At 47.4% G+C, this 19,899-nt stretch overlaps 5 protein-coding genes across 5 annotated transcripts; 3 read left to right on the forward strand and 2 right to left on the reverse strand.

The window, feature by feature from the left end:
• Positions 1–208: 208 nt before the first annotated feature.
• On the forward strand, positions 209–2,751 carry prp28 (mRNA splicing protein PRP28; the record flags this gene model as incomplete). Its single annotated transcript, XM_057081947.1, has 3 exons — positions 209–502; positions 584–2,529; positions 2,598–2,751. The coding sequence occupies 3 exons, from the start codon at positions 209–211 to the stop codon at positions 2,749–2,751; spliced, it is 2,394 nt and encodes a 797-aa protein (XP_056928987.1).
• A 406-nt stretch (positions 2,752–3,157) lies between these two features.
• N7462_010234 (M1 family metallopeptidase) lies at positions 3,158–6,099 on the reverse strand (the record flags this gene model as incomplete). Its single annotated transcript, XM_057081948.1, has 3 exons — positions 3,158–3,283; positions 3,341–5,714; positions 5,768–6,099. 3 exons carry the CDS (start codon positions 6,097–6,099, stop codon positions 3,158–3,160), a joined length of 2,832 nt encoding a protein of 943 aa, XP_056928988.1.
• A 652-nt stretch (positions 6,100–6,751) lies between these two features.
• N7462_010235 (high affinity methionine permease) lies at positions 6,752–8,687 on the reverse strand (the record flags this gene model as incomplete). Its single annotated transcript, XM_057081949.1, has 5 exons — positions 6,752–7,148; positions 7,204–7,366; positions 7,430–7,694; positions 7,765–8,507; positions 8,567–8,687. 5 exons carry the CDS (start codon positions 8,685–8,687, stop codon positions 6,752–6,754), a joined length of 1,689 nt encoding a protein of 562 aa, XP_056928989.1.
• Positions 8,688–15,500: 6,813 nt separating this feature from the next.
• On the forward strand, positions 15,501–16,897 carry N7462_010236 (serine/threonine-protein kinase; the record flags this gene model as incomplete). The annotated part of the gene is made up of 4 exons (XM_057081950.1): positions 15,501–15,818; positions 15,895–16,104; positions 16,155–16,792; positions 16,840–16,897. 4 exons carry the CDS (start codon positions 15,501–15,503, stop codon positions 16,895–16,897), a joined length of 1,224 nt encoding a protein of 407 aa, XP_056928990.1.
• Positions 16,898–17,741: 844 nt separating this feature from the next.
• On the forward strand, positions 17,742–18,087 carry N7462_010237 (uncharacterized protein; the record flags this gene model as incomplete). Its single annotated transcript, XM_057081951.1, has 2 exons — positions 17,742–17,939; positions 18,064–18,087. 2 exons carry the CDS (start codon positions 17,742–17,744, stop codon positions 18,085–18,087), a joined length of 222 nt encoding a protein of 73 aa, XP_056928991.1.
• Between the last annotated feature and the right edge of the window lie 1,812 nt (positions 18,088–19,899).

Below are 19,899 nucleotides of genomic sequence, written 5' to 3' on the forward strand. Positions count from 1 at the left end.
ATCCGCTGTACTCTATTTTACGTTTTCGTTCCCAATGAAACTGATTCTAGCACTTTGATGTCTTCACACCTCGCTCTTGGAATCCGTAGAATAAATCACGTGATCGCGCGGCTGCTCCTTTCCGCCCGCCGTAGAAATTCGAGATGCGGTCACCTCGCAGGTTGTTCCCTGTCTCCAGTCAAACCTTTTCTCTCACTTTTGAGTCGCGATGGATGGCGTAGTGACCAACGGCTCGAATGAAGCGCCTCCGGGACCTCCCCCGGATCCTATCGAGCGCCCACCGACTCCGCCCCCTCCACCTCCAGAGGACGCCGCCGCCGCTCCGCCGCCGCCGCCAGATGCTGGAGCACCTCCACCACCTCCAGAAGATGCGCTACCGGCACCGCCCGAAGAGCCGAAGAAAAAGAAGTCGGGATGGGGAGTGAAGAAACCAGCTGCAACTCCATTGAGTGTAGAGGACCTCATTCGAAAGAAGAAAGAAGCTGATGCAGCTGCCGCAAAGGTACGATTCCCTTTCATTGGCATTAGTGCCGGACTTATATGGGATGCATTGACGGACTGACTTTTTTTTCTTATCATACAGCCAAAATTTCTATCTAAAGCTCAGCGTGAGAAACTTGCCCTAGAAAAACGAGCTAAAGACGTTGAGGCTGAACGACAAGCCAAGGCATTCGCCAACGGTGCTGCTGATCGCAAGTTCGATTTATCAAACCCTCCGGTTTCACGGCCTGAAGAACCAAGCAACGATCGCAGGGGCACAAAGGCTAGAGTCCCTACGGGGCCACGGGCAATGCGTGGGGATGTTCCAACGGGACCTGCCTCTATGCGATCTCGAAACAATGATATGGACCCTCCTCCGAAACCAAAAAATAAGGGCGAGAAACGTCTTACCGAAGAGGAAGAAGTTGCTGCGCAGGCGCAACTAGTCAAGCAACGATATATGGGTGCGGATCAGACTTCGAACTTTTCCGCAAAGAAAAAGCGCAAGCGTACCACGGACAGAAAGTTCAACTTCGAATGGAATACTGAAGAGGACACCAGTGGAGACTACAACCCGCTATACCAGCACAGACATGAGGCGAATTTCTTTGGTCGTGGCCGGCTCGCAGGTTTCGGGGAGGATGTTGCAGACAACATGGCTCGCAAATATGCACAAGCTTTGGAAACTCGTGATCAGGAATCGGGTGGCCTACGTGCCCAGGAGATCTTGGATATGGAGCGCCGCCGCCGAGAGGAGAGTACGCGCAACCAACTCGACAAGCACTGGAGCGAGAAGCGCCTGGATCATATGCGCGAACGAGACTGGCGTATCTTCAAGGAAGATTTCAATATCAGTACAAAGGGTGGCAGCGTTCCCAACCCGATGCGATCATGGGATGAGAGCCAGTTGCCGAAGCGCCTATTGGAGCTGATCGACCGTGTTGGATACAAAGAGCCGACGCCTATTCAACGTGCTTCTATTCCGATTGCTCTACAATCGCGTGATCTTATCGGTGTTGCTGTCACAGGTTCCGGTAAAACAGCGGCATTCTTACTTCCTCTCTTAGTCTATATCTCGGAGCTTCCTCGTCTAGATGAGTTTGAATGGCGCAAGAATGATGGCCCATATGCAATTGTTCTCGCGCCCACGCGTGAATTGGCGCAACAGATTGAGATTGAAGCCAAAAAGTTCACTCAGCCCCTCGGTTTCAATGTCGTGAGTATCGTTGGTGGTCATTCGCTCGAGGAACAAGCATACAGTCTGCGCGATGGTGCGGAAATCATCATCGCCACTCCTGGTCGTCTTGTTGACTGTATCGAACGCCGCATGCTGGTTCTCAGTCAATGCTGCTACGTTATTATGGACGAAGCTGACCGAATGATCGACTTGGGTTTCGAAGAGCCTGTTAATAAGATTCTCGATGCTCTCCCTGTCACAAATGAGAAACCGGATACCGAGGAGGCCGAGAACCCACGTGCTATGAGCCAACATCTCGGTGGTCGTGACCGTTATCGCCAAACAATGATGTACACGGCTACGATGCCTGCTGCTGTCGAGCGCATTGCACGAAAGTACCTGCGCCGCCCTGCCATCATCACCATTGGTGGTGTTGGCGAAGCCGTCGATACTGTGGAGCAACGTGTCGAGATGATTCCTGGCGAAGATAAGCGGAAGAAGAGATTGGCTGAGATCCTCTCCTCAGGCGATTTCCGACCTCCAATCATCGTCTTTGTCAACATTAAGCGCAACTGCGATGCCATTGCTCGTGAAATCAAACACATGGGCTTTTCCTCTGTTACATTGCACGGTTCCAAGACCCAAGAACAGCGTGAAGCTGCCCTCGCTTCCGTTCGCAGCGGTGCTACAGATGTCCTGGTTGCCACTGATCTTGCTGGTCGAGGTATTGACGTGCCAGACGTCTCCCTTGTCGTCAACTTCAATATGGCCACTTCTATTGAAAGCTATACCCACCGTATCGGTCGTACAGGTCGTGCAGGCAAGAGTGGTGTTGCCATTACGTTCTTGGGTGGCGAGGATTCTGATGTTATGTACGTAACTTTCTATTCCGTCTTTGTACCTCACTTGGTTGCGAGCATTATACTAACGCGAAATCCAGGTATGATCTCAAGCAAATGCTCATCAAGTCACCCATCTCACGGGTCCCCGAAGAACTACGCAAACACGAAGCCGCCCAGTCGAAGCCATCGCGCGGTCAAGGCAAGAAGATCGAGGACAGCTCTGGATTCGGAGGGAAAGGCGGGTGGGCATAGAGTGGGAGCGTTCTTTTCCTTGTTTTGTATCTTCAATTTATACCATTTCCCGGATAGGGGCGTTCTTGCAATATATCTTCTGAGGTTAAGCCGACTTCCGGATCTGCTCATATTATCTATGTAATTTTGTAGGTCTGGTTTGTTACTGAGTACAACGTGAGGGGCATACTGTTGAAACAGTGTCTTATAGCGCTTCCCGGGAGAATGAAATACAGAGCTCCAGTTTTAGAAAAAGAGTTGAGTGTATATATATGAGGGTAATGAAAGTGCCAACAGCGAGGGCAGAGGGCACAGCCTGTGTGCCACAGCCTTAAAATTTTAAACATTGGAGGAAAATCTGACCCGAAACTGGCTCACCTGGTTCAGTGGAACGCAAAAAAGCCTCTAAAACGCCATGTCGACTATATCACAGCTTGCTCTGGAAGTATTGGTTGTTCTGCAGCCAGGACTTCACATCTTCGTTGTCACGCTTCAACCAATTTATCTTGGCGCGGATGGCATCCAGACTCTGCTCGACAGCACGATCATAGCCCTGTGATAACCATGTTAGAGACAGATGCAGACAGAAAAAGAGATGAGAGTAATTTACCTTGGTGTCCTTGGCGCCGAAGAACTCCTCCACCTCCTTCAGCTGTGCCTCAGTGCAGAAGCTAGAAGTGCTGAGCTGCACAACAGTGCCAAGCATGCCGAGAGATGGGGGCAGGCGCTTGAAGATGACATCCCAATTTTCCTTCAACCAGGTCCAACGAGCCTCAATACCAGCAGCGTGGTTGCGGAGGCCGCTGAGGGGCATATAAATATCTTGGTTCTTGACCTCATCACCCAAAGCCAAGGCGAGAGTACGCTGGATCAGAGCAGGATCCTCGGCGGTACCGAGGCAGCGCAAAGCAGTAGTCTTCTCGTCGGAGGTAGGGGCGTGGCGGAAACGGTCCAGGACGACGTCGTATTCCCTGGGGCCACCGTTCTTCAGGACAATGCTAAACACGCTACCACGAATGTTAGGGTGGATCGCTGACATGTCACCAGCAGCAAAGCGGTCGAACATATCCTGTGCGGCCTTGACAACTGCTTCGTCACCAGCCATGGCAGCACAACTGAACATGAGCGCCTTGAGCTGCTGAAGGATGTGACCATCCTTGTCAGAGAACTGCCAACCCAGCTCGTGGGCCTTGCCAGAGACCAGCGAGCGTTGGAATGAGAGGAGTGCATCCTTGGTCTCGGCATCCTCGAAGATCCAGGCGGCGCGAAGGACACCGATACGGGTGAGGATCTCATTCCAGACAACAAATTCGGACTCGGTATCCATGCTTTGGAGTAGCGACAGCATGCCAGAAGTTTTTTGGTAGCCCGAGGCGGCCAAGGCACCAGAGTCGGCAATCATACCAGCACGATCCTCAGTGGTAAGCAGACCGTCCTTGGCAGCCTTGCCCAGCTTGCGAAGACGCTCGGGCGAGTAAGAAGTACGGTAAATACCAGAGTGGTCGGCATTGAGCTTGAAAAAGTTCATATCAGGGACCTTAAACTCATGCTCACGATCGGTCAGCATGGTGTCCTCGTTCACACCTTCCTTGGTACGCAGTCCGAGCATGCAGGGGTAGAGAGTCTGATCCTCCTCGGGGCGCACATCGCCAGTGCGCAGGAATCGATTCTGCTTCAAACTGATAGATGAGGAAGCAGGGTTCTCAGTGACGCTGATGACGGGGAAGCCGACATTCTTTGTCCAGATATCCATGACCGACTGAACGGGCTTGCCACTGGCGTCGGCCAGCGCCGTCCACAAATCACCGGTCTCGGTGTTTCCGTAAGCATGCTTCTTGATGTAATTCTTCACACCCTGCAAGAAAACTTCCTCGCCAAGATACTTCGAAATCATGCGCAGAACGGAAGATCCCTTGGAGTAAGAGATGGCGTCGAAGATTTGGTTGATCTCATCGGCACGCTTGACAGGAACCTCGATCGGGTGGCTGCTGCGCAGAGAGTCGAGTGACAAAGCACTCTGCAGGTTATCGATGACATAGGTCTCCCAAACCTTCCACTCCGGGTAGAAGACATTACAGGAGTACCACGACATCCACGTAGCAAAGCCTTCGTTCAGCCACAAGCCGTCCCAAAAGTCCATGGTCACCAGGTTACCAAACCACTGGTGGGCCAACTCGTGTTGGACAGTCTCGGCAATGCGCTCCTTGCGCGAAGCACCGCTGGTCTTCTCGTCCAGCAACACGTCCACGATACGATAGGTGATTAGACCCCAGTTCTCCATGGCGCCGGCACTGAAGTCGGGCACAGCAACCATGTCCATCTTCGGCAATGGGAAATCGCTGTCAAAGGCCTTCTCATAGAAAGCCAGAGTCTTGGCAGCAAGCTCCAAAGAGAAGCGGCCATGTTCAATATCCTGGTCGGGTGTGGCGTAGACTCGAATAGGAACACGGAAGTTCTTAGTTTCAACGTAGTTAAGGTGACCAACAATAAAAGCCACCAGATATGTGGACATGAGGGGCGAAGTATTAAACTTGACAGCCTTCTTCGCACTGTTCTTGAGATCAGTCTCGGACGCAACATCCATGTTGCTCAGACAGGTCATGTCCTTATCCGCAATGAGAGTGACGGTGAACTTGGCTTTGAGGGCGGGTTCGTCGAAGCAAGGGAAAGCTCGGCGACAATCGGTAGGCTCCATCTGAGTCGAGGCAATATATTCGGTCTTGCCATCCTTGGTCTTGTATGATGACCGATAGAAGCCGGCCATGTTATCGTTTAGAATACCGGTGAAAGTAAGCGTAAGCTGCGCATCGGAACCAGCCGCGATGGCCTGGTTGAACTTGATCGTTGCCACTTGGTTATCCTTGTTCATGGAGATAGTGGGCTGGGAGTCCACGACCGCACCCTTAGACTGGACCACGGCACTGTGAATATCGATTTCGTTGGAGTTGAGGGAGATGAAATCGGTGTCTTCGTTGACCTGGAGGCTAGATAAAGCTATCAGTACAGGTGCCAACTCTCAATGCCACGGGATTCATACTCAATAACCACAGTGCCATCATATTTGAATGTTTCGAAGTTCGGCTCGAGGGTCAGATCGTAATGCACCGGCTTGACATTGGTAGGCAGGACCTCACGGCCCTGGACGTTGGTCGAGCCGGCAGGCTCGTCGCGCCGAGAGCTGCACATTCTGCGGTAGGAGCAGTATCGTTTGGTGGGTTGAGAAAGGGAAGAACGAAGGGATCGGGGGCGAGAGATCGGTCTTGGAGCTGCAAGTGAACGAGGGGCAGAGAGAAAGAGGGGGAGCGGAGATCTGGCGGAGAGAAGCGGTGGCTTTGCTTGAAGCAGCGCACGCGTGGAGAAGCGGCGCATCGGCAGTCCACAAACCCCCAGGCCAATGGGGGGAGAAGAAGGGGAGAAAAAGAAAAGAGAAAAGCGGGTTTTGATGACCCAATTAATATTACAAGTAAACAACAAAGAATGACCGCATCGAACCACTGGAGAACAATCAAATCGGAGGAAGAGAATGAATCGCGGCAGAAAGGGTCGGCGGTGAGTTAGTTTCCCGACCACTTTTATCTCCGCTTTTTTTCGCGACTTTTTCTCTTCTTTTCTTCACCTCACGCAAGTCCAACCAGTGCATGCCCCGACTCCACGGCAGACGACTGTGGAGCAGCCTCTAAGCTGCTTCTCCTTGCAAGACTACGCTCCAGTCAGTTTGAGGGGTCTATGACAGCTTTGCTGATTTCCTGAATAGGCTTCCATAGAGAACTGGGACATTCTCATCCCTGGATCGGTAAATTGAAAATCAATCCTTCAAATCTTAGTACTCTCTCCCCTGTTCAAATCGATACACCCGTAGGATAGACATTTAGAACCACCAGTTCGCCTAATGTTGAGAATTGCAAGTTTTACAAAGACAGGAGGAATCCCTCAAAATATAGCCGCAAAATACCTCCAACCCGTTCCAACACCATCGAAGAAGAAGAAAAAGACTAGTTCAGCGCGATTTTTTTCTCTATTGTTAAGAAAACCGGGCCGGTGCTTGTGGTAATTTTGTGTAAACACTGCGGGACCAGCCATCCGCATCCACCACGGACTCCTTGACCAGCACGTAGCCTCCGAAGCGTGGGAGCAAAACCGCCCAGGCCAGGTAATATAAAGCCCCCATGGCAAACAGTCCCAGCGCTACCACGCAGTGTAAATAGTACGGCAGCTGCTCATATACATTTTGGCCGGCATCAGGCGGAATGTATGGTGCGATCACCAAGTACAAATTCGATAACAGGAAAAAGATGGTCACAGGAAGGGTCGCTCGGATGCCAGGGCTCCAGCTGGGGAACTCGTCCTTTTTCAAATAGACATAAATGAGCCCCCCGGAAACAAAGACATTGATGATTGAGAGCGGATAGGAAATCAGGCTAAGAAGGGCAATTAGCAATGAAAGACCTTCGTCAAATGAGATCAGGCCCATACTTGAGGAGAAAGTTGTAAGCATCGCCCGGGGGCGGAGCTAATAAAATAATGACCGAGACGATATAATGCTCGAATAGACCGGCAGCAGGTGAATGGAATGGCCAGTTGCTTGCCCAAACCTTTGAAAAGGGGAGTACGCCCTCACGACCGAGCTCTTGGACAACTGCACCGAGGGTATATTTAGTATGGAATACATCGTTCAATAAATCAACAGAAAATCACTCACTTCGACCCTGGGAGAACAAGACGGACAAGACATTTCCAAATGCTGATAGTGCGACAAAGACAGACATGACCTTCTCTGCTTGTTTCCCAAACATGTTGCCGAAGAATGCCGCAGCGACAACGGTACCGGACTCAAGCATCTCCTCTTTTGAAACGGCAGCGAAGTAGGCGATGTTGACGAGCATATATAGAATTCCAACCGATCCGATAGCCACGGGTGCGGCGATCTTCAATGTCCGTACAGGGTTTTTTGTCTCGCTGAGGACCTAATATTAAACCGCAAATCAAATCAGCGCCTTATTCGGGATCTCGGAGTTCTTCCGGACTTCAACTGACATAATTGGCGTTGGAGTAGCCGATGAAGGACCAAATAACGTTGTATAATGCCATCACGATACTGTATCCACTGCCTCTGGTACCTTCAAATGCATTCCTAAAATTATGCGGCGTCTCCGCCTTAGTGTGTCCAGCGAGCGCAACCCATCCGGCAACGATAATAAATACGATGATGATCAATTTGACCACACCGAGCAGGTTAGATAGACGAAGACCCCATTTCAGGACCGTAGCGTGAACAAGGAATGCCACAGTGAGACAGGCAAGCCCAATACCACGCTGATTCCATCGTCCGACTTCGATATCTGCTGCGTTCAGGATATACTGGCCAAAGACCACACTGTTGCTCGCCGCCCATCCTAACAAGAAGGCATAGGCGGCGAACATGGCTGTTGCTAGGAACTTGGGTTTCTTATAGACGTATTCGAGGTAATTCTTCTCACCGCCGTTTCTGGGAGGGTATATCAGTCTCGCGTTTTTCTTTGGGGGCAGCTTGGGTGCTTCGACGTACTTTGGGATTGCGGTGCCCCATTCTAAGTAAACTGCAGTGCCCGCCATAGCAATAGCAGTGCCGATCACCCACATGAAGAGTGAGAGACCAACACTTCCACACAGAGAGAGAATAGTTCCTGGGGTGGCAAAGATGCCTGTTCCAATTACCCGGTTGAAAATCAGCAAAGAGGCGCTGAAAACGCCGATCTGGCGGCGGTTCTCAGGGGACGCTTCGAAAACATTCCCTTCGTCTACAAAAGGTCACATTAGATTGTCCGCTGTGAAAAGCCCATTGACATGCAAAACAAACATAAGCCGGAGATTCCATCAGCACGCTTGGGTCCATTCTCTGAGTCGGTGGGCTTTGCATCTAGCACCCGCAGTTTATCTGGGCCGGTCTCGATCAAAGCTGATCTTGCTGATTCGGCCATCGCTGAACTTAGAAAACGATGAGACCCCTATGAAATTAGGGAGGAACTCGTGTGTCCGAGAGCAGTCCGCTTATATTATTGCTTGGTGCACGGCTAGCAACGGCGTCTTGTACGGATGGTGTGCTGGCGCTAAATGTGATGCAATGTTTGATTCCGTCTGGGCAGAATACTACCTTTGCCAAACCGTCGAGCCCAGAAGCTGGGAAATGAATCCTGCAAGCACGGTATAAACCTAACCTTCTAAATGGTTGCAACGCCTCTTCTGATCCACTTTGCCATGGAGATTCTCGAAATCTTGCCGATTTGACATTTTCGGTCGGGCCGAGATCTAGATCCAGTTTGCGATGATACCTGCTTAGCACATGCTGGTTAGATTCAATTCGTATTTCGATTTGTAATAAGAAAGACCAGAATAATTTGGTCTGTTAATATATTTAATTTTGGGTCCTGTATTGTATTAATGCTAGTACCTCATCCCAAAAAAAATAAAAAAAATGCCACTCGGTGCTTTGTGTTTCGGACCATACCGAGACCGAGATCTCAGACGGTTTCGGGCCAGTGACTCGACGGGATCCTCTGACCAACCCCAAGAACAAGCAACAGCTCGGTACATTAAAAGTTAATTCTATACTACAGTTAACTAAAACTCACAAAGCTAGCGATAGAAACTGTGATATAGAAAATATATATTATTCTTCAGCCGAAAAAATTATTTTTCAAAATAATCAAAATTTGGAGGGACTACGGCCTATCTCGGCATGGTCGCCTGAAAACGGCCAAGACGCCCCAAGTCAAACTTTGACACATGGAAACCGGTCACGCCATCTGACGAACCCTTGGATTCCTCTCAATCACTGGTCAGGATTGGGACTGAAGATCTAGGCAATTCGGTCCGCGGTAGTACCTTTGGTGACATCGATTGCGTTTACTGGGCTCCCAAGGCAGATTTCACTCAAAGTACGAAAATTCTCTCAGAGTGATGCAATACAATAAGCGAAGTATTAAGTCCGATCAATTAAGATTGCTCTCTTTGATTTTTCCTTTCTTCTTCTTTCTTTTTAAGAATTTCTTTTTAAGAACTGGGCAACTTCACCTACTATACCAGGCCTCCGGTGCTGCCTTTTTCTCACTCATCTTGGGCATGCAGCTACTGCCGCTTTCAAAGGGGGGTGTCATGAGCCGGACTAATCAATTTGTTAGTGAGGCTTGTATGATAACAAATAATTAACGTGGATTGTCAATTATAAAATTCTATTACCCTTCGCCGCCAAATTAGACTAAAGCTATACTCTATATCCATCCCCAATGCCGCTCTACGATCTCCAGTCTCAGGTTGTGTCTTTTCTAGAAGATGCTAAGTATATTTCCTCTATATAAGAGTTAACCGAAAATTTGAATTATCTGTATTGTTTTTCATCGGCATCCACTCGATCAAGATGTTTCTCTGTCTCTTCGACTACTTCTTTTCCATTTTAACCGAGCTTTCGTTGTAGCTGCCTGTTCAGACAGCAAAAATTGAAAATGAATTGTTCGAGGGTTGCCATCTACTTTGAAGTCCATCGCGATGACGCCGCCCCCGCCGAGGTTTCCACTTTGTCCATCAACCAACGTCTACCCAGACCACATCGTACTCAGAGAGTGGCCGTAACGTAGCCAGCTTGTACAGTGCAGCTTCAGTCAGCTAAATTGCTTGAGAATACCCATGACACCTGACATGGCAGGGTGAGGTGATATTGCGATGGCATGGAACACAGCAGGTCTAATTGAGGGGCCACGTCCATCCGGTCAGGCCGTCCAGGGCTTTAAGGTAAAGGGCTGAAGGAGGCTGAAGAGTAGGACGGTAAAGGCATCACTAAACCAGAACGAACAAAAGGGAATAGAGCTGTCAACAAACATACAACAGCAAGTCTAAAAGGGTTCTCACCTAGCGCCCATGGATCAGGCGTGAGCGGTTCACCGCTCCGTTCAGCCCTATACAGCTCATCCCGAATACGTAAATATTACTGGTTGGCTTCCAATTATGGGCTGGTTCAGAGGGTCAGCATGCTTGGATTGAAGCTCTGACCAAAAACTGCCAAGGTTTGCCTGAGGCTGACAGTACTTAAGCTATCCAAGCACCTAGATCACATGTCTCTTTCCTGTCCGGGTAGGTAGATCGTCGTCCTTCTCTCATACATTTCTCCTCTCTAGCAAAATCGAAACAACTAATCGAAAATATCTTCAATCTCTTCAACATGAATCATGAGTATCTTGGAATACAAGATGAATCCCATTACAGTATCCTCAATTCAATCGCGGCTTTTCCGAGAATGAAAGCATAGGACACAGTCACTGGCCATTTTTGGCATCGGAGATTGGCAGCAGGTGCATTTACAACCAGCAGATCAAAAAGATCACAAAAAACAAAAACATACAACAGCAGGTGTAAGGTGGTTGTCACCTAGCGCCCACGAATTTGGCGTGGGCGGCTCGCCGCCCTATTTAGTCCTCTTTAGGACTACCCGGGGGGACGTTCACGTACCTGAATATTCTTCACCTGAACATTCAGCCTATATAGTAGAAGGCGTATTTGCGCTTTTTAAACCCTTTCCTCCTAGATTTCCTATAAGTTCGATTCTTTCTCCTTTATATCTTTTTAGATTAGCTACTAACCTAAAATATGTATTAAGCACGATCCGACGTTAAGTTTTGTAAGAAATACTATAAACTTTGAAGAGCATAATAACGACCTAATCTAACGGATAGTTCTTCTACGGACCGAAACTAGCTATAGTCGTACGTTGCTTCTATTGGACAAGTTAGTTACTAAAACTAAGACTTTAATAATATTAAAATATATTACTAAAACTTCTCTTTTTTTCGATTTATCGCTTTATATCTAAAGTCGGTTATTCCGCCTAATATTTAAATATATAGGGCTTTCTTAGAGTAGATTAGAAAAGGATTATATAGTAGGATCAAGGAGAGACTAACTATTAGTATATTATTAGGATTCTTTAGGTAGTTTTCTATTACTATAATAAGAGAAAGAAACTTCGAGTTTTTAGCGGCGACGATAACTATAATTAATAAGATTTATATTACGAAGTCGCGGCTGCATATTCCGTAACAGGCTTCCCGACGCGTTGGCATGCACGATTCGCCCACGATTCTAGTATCCTAGGAGTGATAGGCATGTAGCAATCGTTCATATATTGAATTCAGCGAGTCAAGGCTTCTTCTTGATAGGGTTCTAAAGCGCGTTTACTAGTGTTCCTGCCTATATTAGGCCTTGTTTTCTTGTTGACACGATTCGAAAGCGTAGCCCTAGGCACACCAAATTCGCGTGCTAGACGCGATATATTCGGCTTCTCCTCTCGTGATGCAACCAGGCAGTCCTCTGCCATACGGGATTCGTCGAAATTAGGCATATTTAGATAGTGGTGTTGGATAGGGAAGCAAAAAATAGGGAGGTAGGGGAAATTGCAAATCTGAGTGTGGCATACCCACAACGCGAAGCGGTGTGGGTGAGTGGAGACACTGCTAGATATTTCCAATGGGTATCTGGAGCATAGCCTTAGTCGATTATTATAGGCGAAGAGGCACTATGACCTCGTGCACTGTCATGTTGCTTCCGAACATCCTCCAACTTTCCAAGCCACTTCTCGAAGGACTCTGGATCCGCTTTTGACTTCCAGGACTCATCGAGCATTATCCTTCGATTCAAATTTCGAAAGTCTTCCTTGTGCCAAGAGCCAATGCTGATTAGTTTTGTCATGGAGTACCTACTCTCTTTCAACATTCTTCTCAGCAAACCAGGCAAGTCCTCATATCCAGAAAACTTTCCGAATAAATATAGACAACGCTTTGGGAGGCTTCCTTCTTGCGAAACTCCATCGATCAAAACTCCCCATTGGCCTTTGGCAAATATAAGAGGCTGCAGAGTTCCGTTCATCTTTTTGTCAGAAGTTGGGAGCTCCATATCATGACTAAGCTGACAGCTTGAAATTGAGATATATGGATCATTTGGTTCTCTTCGGCCTATTTTGTGATTTTCGTAGACCGAGGTGACCAAGGTAATTAGGTGAGGAGCGTTTGTGGGTTCAAGTCCAGCAAGATACTCTTTAGGACTCTTTGCCGAGATCATAGAATTATTTCCCTCCCCGTCTGTAATGGAGATACAACTTGACAAACAGAGCATTGACACTGCATCTGTCAAGCAATCGATCACAGACTGTTGAAGAATAGGAAGGAGTATTCGTATGATGGTTCCTAACGCCACTTGTGGCTGGTGCAGAAATTCGCACTTCCTTCCAACCCTTGACAGAAGCAAACTCAAAGCTGCTTCAGAGATAGAAAAACAAGTGAATTGTCGGACTGGCTGCCATGTTGGTGACATATGAAAATGAATGGCTAGATTGAGAAAGGACATCTCATCTGGGCGATCAACATCGTCAACAATCCGGCACTCTCCTTTCCAAATCCTTTCTAATGCCTGGGTGGTCCCGGAAGCGACTTTCCACGCGCGTGGTAGATACTCCAGCATTCTTTGAGTCCAGTCTGCGGCCTCGTCTTCGGAATCGAATGAGGCTAAAAATGTATCCACATCATTCTTATTAAGTTGAAGGGCTAGAAATCGCGATTCGAGAATAGAGGCATCCCTAATTACCCCTTCTGGAAAGACAATGTTCAAGAACTCGAAGTTTTCAGTTCGAGATAAACTGGAGAAGAACAATTGTTTCAGTTGATTATCAAACCTCAGTTGATTATCAAACCACAGTGACATGGTCTGTCTGTCAGAAATTTTCACTGGCCGTATGGAAGATTCTGTAGCCTTAATGATCTCGCGGCCTGCCATTGAATAAATGAGTGGATCGGTTCCGGGCAGGTTGTTAGTGGACAAGGTATTCAGTTCCTTCAAGATTGCGTGCCGGTATATGTCACGGGCCCAGTCGAAAATGTAGTCAATGATGAGAAGTAGCTGTAGAGCACCATCTTTGTAGCGGATATTGCCAGCCCACAAATCGACGACCATCTTTCGTATGTTAATCAAAGTGAAATTAAGTGGTAGGGATCTACGGCGACAGGTACATACATAGTGAGCTGTATCCTTTGAGTCAGATTCAATGAAAGCCGCAGAAACGCTCCACTGCTCTGCTCTCCAAGATATAAACCAAACAAGTGGACCAGTCTCCCACTGGCTCTCTTCGCCAGCAGCTCTTTTGAGATCAGATTGAAGTTTCAAAAGGCGTCTAATGACAAACGCAGTCTGCATTTGTGCTTCCATGTGATCGTTCCCTTTACTTGATTTGGCTTCCAGTATAAGGAATGGGTACAACAGTGGCTCACCACCAGGATTGAACGGACTAAACTCTATAGTATCACGCAGACTGGAAGTAGACAAAGGGGTGCGTTTGTCAGCTCCATCTAGAAGCAGCTGAAAGTTTTCCGTTTGTTTCAACCCGTATACTCGATCTGGAGATTCAGAGTTCTGAAGTTCCCCAGGCCGAGGTTTCACTGGCAGACCTGGGCTATGTTTTATTGCCGCTTCAGCTCGATCCGAAAAGAGCATATTGATACCTCGATCATATCTAAGGTAGACGTTAGGCATCTGGAGGATCTACGCTCTAAGCGTTCAAATGTAAGAGAGATATATGGATGGTTTGAACTTGAACATACTGGCTTTGTCCCCCTACACGTGGGCATTGACATGGCCTGCGCCTGCGGCGCCGCTCTTCAAGCTCGTCGACCAACGAGCCCTCCCTACCTAATGCGGCAGGTATCTCAGAGGCCCACAGTCTATTCCGACAATCTGTACTTTCGATGTAGTGCAATGTAAGAATATAAAATGCCGATGTGTCTACAAGGTGCCAGATTTGAAATGGAACAAAAAGAAAATCCGAAGATAGCTGGCGATTATTCAAACGACTTACCAGGCAACTTCAATCGTGAAACGATGCAAAATCTCATTCTCAACACCCATTCTCCATCCGGCCTCTTGCCTGTGTTCTCGATAGCAAGTCTCGGCAAGAAGGCACAAGCGATCAACATGACTTCGGGTTGCATGTCTCCAAGGCTTTTCGCTAGTGATGTCATTTATGATCTCCTCAACAAAAGCATCATAATTGCGGCGGCCAGCATTCTGTATGCTTGAAAAATGCAGTGCGTGAGTCTCTGGCCACCTGGTGGATTGTACAGGGCCGAGGAAACAGATATTCAGCTGTCTGGCATAATTCAACCGACGATCCAGCTTAGTGGAAGCCATTAGCGCAGTATTTGGTCGTTCTAGTCTGTACAAACACACTTTTGGTACTCAAGTGGTCATTCAAGGCGTTCAAAATCGAATGGATTGAAACATTGAACCCCGCACGGTCGCCGCCTTGGTTTTAACACTACCAGTACTAGTTATCTACGTCGATGTAATCCGTAAGCGAATTCTTAGCGTCATGCAAGCGCAGGGTTCTATTTTGAAACAAGATGTCTTGTTCCCCTCGAAGTCACCGTCGAACAGATTCCTCAGTTATAATATTATGGGCTGTCATCTAGAAAAACTAGAGCAATGATAAAGTGCTTTATTTTTATCTAGTTTCACTCTTTATCTTTCATCATGAGTCATTCATTTCGATCATCCTGGGGGATTTTGGTGGCATAGATCCCTGTCGAAAACCCACATCGCGCGCGGCTAGAGCTGTTGCTCGGTCTACCGCAATTACGCTGGGGCGGGGCTCAACTTCCCTCTCTCAAAAGGGGCTTTGGACCCCAATATCCTAGTCAACCTGAAACTCAACTCTTTCGACTCACCAGCCGGTCGTGTCTTCCAGAAGGAAGCCGAGAATGAACTCTCTCCTTTCCGACTTAGTACTCGATAGCCGAATTCAAGTGGAATTCAGCGACAACTTCACCTATCGATTCACATTCCAGTCCAGGGTATCTTCTGCCCCGTATTTCAGACGCAAGCTGCGAAAGGACACATGGCAGACGGTAAAGTTACTTGGAAGCGGATCATATGGCAATGTTTCTCTGCATAGATGCCTGACAAGCGAGGGCAAAGCGGAATTGCAGGCCGTGAAGGAGATCAAGAAGGCCATCGTCTCAGAAGGCATTGATTATTACAGAGAGCTAGAAGCGATCGCGAAATTCTCACAGAAAAAGGTATGGCATATTTTTGTTCTGAGAACATAATATATCAACTTAATTCGAGCAATGAAAGCTTACGTTTTTGTTTTAGTACGAAGGACTCTTCGTCGACTTCATTGGGTGGTATGAGAATGATATATCTGTATTTATTATTATGGAGTATATGGAATATGGCGATCTGGATTTGCATCTCAAAGGGCCGTTACCTGAAAACGAGGCTAGGGAGGTCACGTTGCAGATAGCGGAAGGCTTGAAACTCCTCCACGAAAATGGATTTGCTCACCGAGACCTCAAACCAGCGGTATATTATCCTTGTTTAATAACAGAAAAGTCTATTGCTAACGAAAGCAGAACATCTTTGTCTTTCACAAAGGCCCAGATTGGTGGGTCAAAATTGGTGATTTTGGTTTCAGCAAACGCGTCAATGAGAAAGATGGCCTTCGATCATGCGTTGGAACCCCGGTTTTTCTCGCCCCAGAGGTGCAGATGCTTTACTCTCCTAGCATTAACAATCAAAACGACGTGCTCCATTATACAGAGAAAGTTGATATATGGGCGCTAGGGGCTATAACGTTCTATATGATTTTCCACGACTATCCATTCTCGCCCTGGAAGTCTATCACTCTCCATCAATATATGCAAGGAGAAGCTTTTCCTTTCCCGAAATCCCGACCGTCAGAGATTAGTAAAGCGTGTAAGAGCTTTATCAAGGCCACAATGGCTCCGGACGCCTCTCAGAGATTATCTGCAAAGCAAGCCACGGAAAACGAGTGGCTGATGCTCGCTGACTTTCAACTTGCGAAAACGGCGTCTGTGAAGATAAAGAAAGAAAATCTTTCAGACAGTATCTCAACAGAAAGACTCCAAGAAGTGCTGGAGCCTATGCAGAAATGCACTTCCGATGGCTCCAATAACGACAATATATCTGCGGGCGGAAACATACGAAAACATATACTACCTAATAACCCGGAATCATCCGCCAAAACGGCGTCTGTGAAGATAAAGAAAGAAAATCTTTCAGACTGTATCTCAACAGAGAGACTGCAAGAAGTGCTGGAGCCTATGCAGAAATGCACTTCCGATGGCTCCAATAACGACAATATATCTGCGGGCGGAAACATACGAAAACATGTACTACCTAATAACCCGGAATCATCCGCCAGAAAAGAGTCTACTACAATAAAGCTCGACCCATCAGAGACTCTAATTGGCTCTCCGTCATGCGAAGACCCGATACAATTGCAACTAAAAAAATTGCAGTCTCTCCATTGTCAAGGGTTACAGTATTTCTGTCAGAATGACTTCGAGAAAGCCGAGTTTATGCTTCGACAGGCGGCGATTGGACGCAAAAAGTTGCAGGGATTAGAGCATGAGGACACTCGTAACTCGTACCATTGTCTAGCGGTTCTTTACTACCATATGACCAGATACTCACGAGCAAAAGAATTGTTTCAGTGGGTACTAGGATATCAAGAAAGCGTGTTTGGTCCGAAGGGTATATCCACGCTGAAATCCCGCTATTGGATCGGACACTTGACAATTCAAGAAGGGAATAACCAAGAAGGACTATCTATCTTGCAGCAAGTGGTGGGAGTCCAGGAAGACGTCCTTGGGCCAAATCACCCTGAAACCCTTCTTTCGCTTTCTACAATAGAGCAGCACAACCCTCAAATCTCGGGATTTCCCTCGCAAAAATCTATCTCCCCACGACTTTTGGAGATAGCTAAAGCAACAAGTTTCATGCAGCAAACTATTTGGAACCTTACACCGCTAGTCCGGCGAAGCTCTCTTCACCCTCAAGAATCTCCTAAGAAGCAGGTAGTGATATGGCGAGGTAAAAGGGTTATAGTGAGACCACCGCCAAGCTCTCCCCAGCATCTACCAAAACACATGCCAGATATTTCAGGGTCATCCAAACTTGAACACTATTACCGCACCATGGCCGAACTTGGTCAAAGGCTGCACGGACAGGGAGACTACAATGCTGCCCAAAGTCACCTCGAACTAGCAGCGAGTGGGCTCGAGACAACTTTGGGATCAATACATGCCGATTCAATCGACGCTCTTTACTGGGCTGGCCGCAATCAATATGAGCTATACCACTATCAAACTGCGGAGGCTACGTTTAGTAAAGTGGTAGGCCGGCTAACCGACAGCCTAGGTGCGAGCGATAGGAAGACGCTGAATTCTTTGCATGCAATGGGACTAGCGCTTTCCGAGCAAGGAAAGTATCAAGAGGCTGAATCTGTCTTTCATACAGCATTCCAAGGGTTCGAACAGATAAGCGATCAATATGACGGGGGTTTAGTACATGCCCTCTTTCAAATTGGATTCACCTTATTTAAGCAAGGAAATTCCAAAGAAGCAGAACCGATTCTCCAAGACGCTTTGCAAAGACGGGACTTTTCGCTAGGGCCAAGAAGTGAAGATACAATTGAGTGTGCCTTCTGGCTTGGATGTGCTCTTTTTGACCTTAAGAAATACCACGAATCTGAAGAAGTTTTCTACGGGACTTTAACACCAATACAAGGCACAAGGGGCATAGCAACGCGTCATTGGCTAGGTTTAGCTATGTATTGTCAAGAAAAGTACGAACAAGCTATATCATTGCTCAACCAAGCATTCTTACTACGGAAAGCCAAATATGGAGAATATGACCTGGATACGTTGAGTTCCTCTTACTGGCTAGGCTTGGCGTACCATCACCAAGCCAGATATGCAGAAGCGGAGCCCTTTCTTTTCCGGGCGTCTGATGGGATGAAAAAGCGGCCCGAGTTCCCGGATCAAGATACGCTTGACTGTCTATGTTGGTATGGGGAGGTTCTTCAAGTACAGGGTAAATACGAGCTGGCAGAGTTGGCCCAGCAAGAGTTATTGCGAGGCCATATGATATTGTTTGGTTTAAAATATCCAAAGAGCGTACAGGCGATCAAGCGATGGGCCGGATCATTGGAACCCCAGCAGAAATTCCTAGGAGCAATATCTAGGTCTCAAGGAAGTAGGACTTGAGCGCGAACCTGGGAGATTTAGAAATTCACCATTATTCCAAAACCTGATCCGCAGAGTATATGAAGAGGGCGAAGCAATTTTCTCGAAGAGAGTTCGCGATCCGATCCTTGGCGAAAGGATTTTTCGCTTTTGCTGGTGACTTTGATTGGATTACCAAGATCAACGAGATCCATACCTGGCCAACTATAAGTAATTATCGCGAAATAAAATGTGGCTATGGCTAATTGCACGCCAAGTTGTTCTTTGCACGACAGATTATTCCTTTTCAAATTTAGTGAAAAAGGGGCATCGAGTAGTCTTCATCCGATAAGATTAAAGACTTTATATAGGGCCCTGATTCACCTCTTATGGCTCAAAGCGAACACTATCTCGTACGAACCGTAGGCTACGTCTCTTTGGCTCAAGTATGGGTAGTATTAGCTATCTTTAAAGGGAGTCAAGATCGACGTATACGAGATATATCGATAATTTAGACGCGGTATAAAGAAGTAAATGATAACCCCCCCGAGACTAGGCTCTCTAAGCGACTTAGGCGATATATATCCTAGCTAGATTTTATCGACTCCTGTAAGATCCAAGTTAGCTCTAGTAGTGTGATCCGGTATATGCAGATGTTCACATATAGGCGTTTCGGCTAGTAATTACCGCCTTTTATATACTATATCTACTATAACCTTACTAGTTTCCAATATCATGCAACTTCCACCTAACGTCTGGACTATAGTAGCCTAATACTAGATAAATTATACGCTGACTCTTAAGAGTCTTCTATCGGTTATATCGACTGTTAGAGAATATCTACTATACAGGGTAGAAAGCCTGTCGACTAGGTAGGAAGATAAACGTCAAGTAAGGAAGGTAAATAACTGTTTCTTGCCCTTCTATCATCCCCCATAATCCCATGATTTATATACAGGCTTTGGTGCTTCCCCGCATGACTAAGGTGTAGGTGAAGGATCACATTAAAATAGGCGGTCTGACGCGTCCTCCATGTAACAGGGGTAAGCAGGAGATACGAGAAAGAGGAGTTCACGAACCCTAGATGGAAGGGCACCGAATCCCCAGGGTCCTGTATGCATTTTGGAGG

This window comes from Penicillium macrosclerotiorum (assembly GCF_028827735.1).
Source record: "Penicillium macrosclerotiorum strain IBT 26536 chromosome Unknown utg000010l_segment0_segment0, whole genome shotgun sequence".
Lineage (NCBI taxonomy): Eukaryota > Fungi > Ascomycota > Eurotiomycetes > Eurotiales > Aspergillaceae > Penicillium > Penicillium macrosclerotiorum.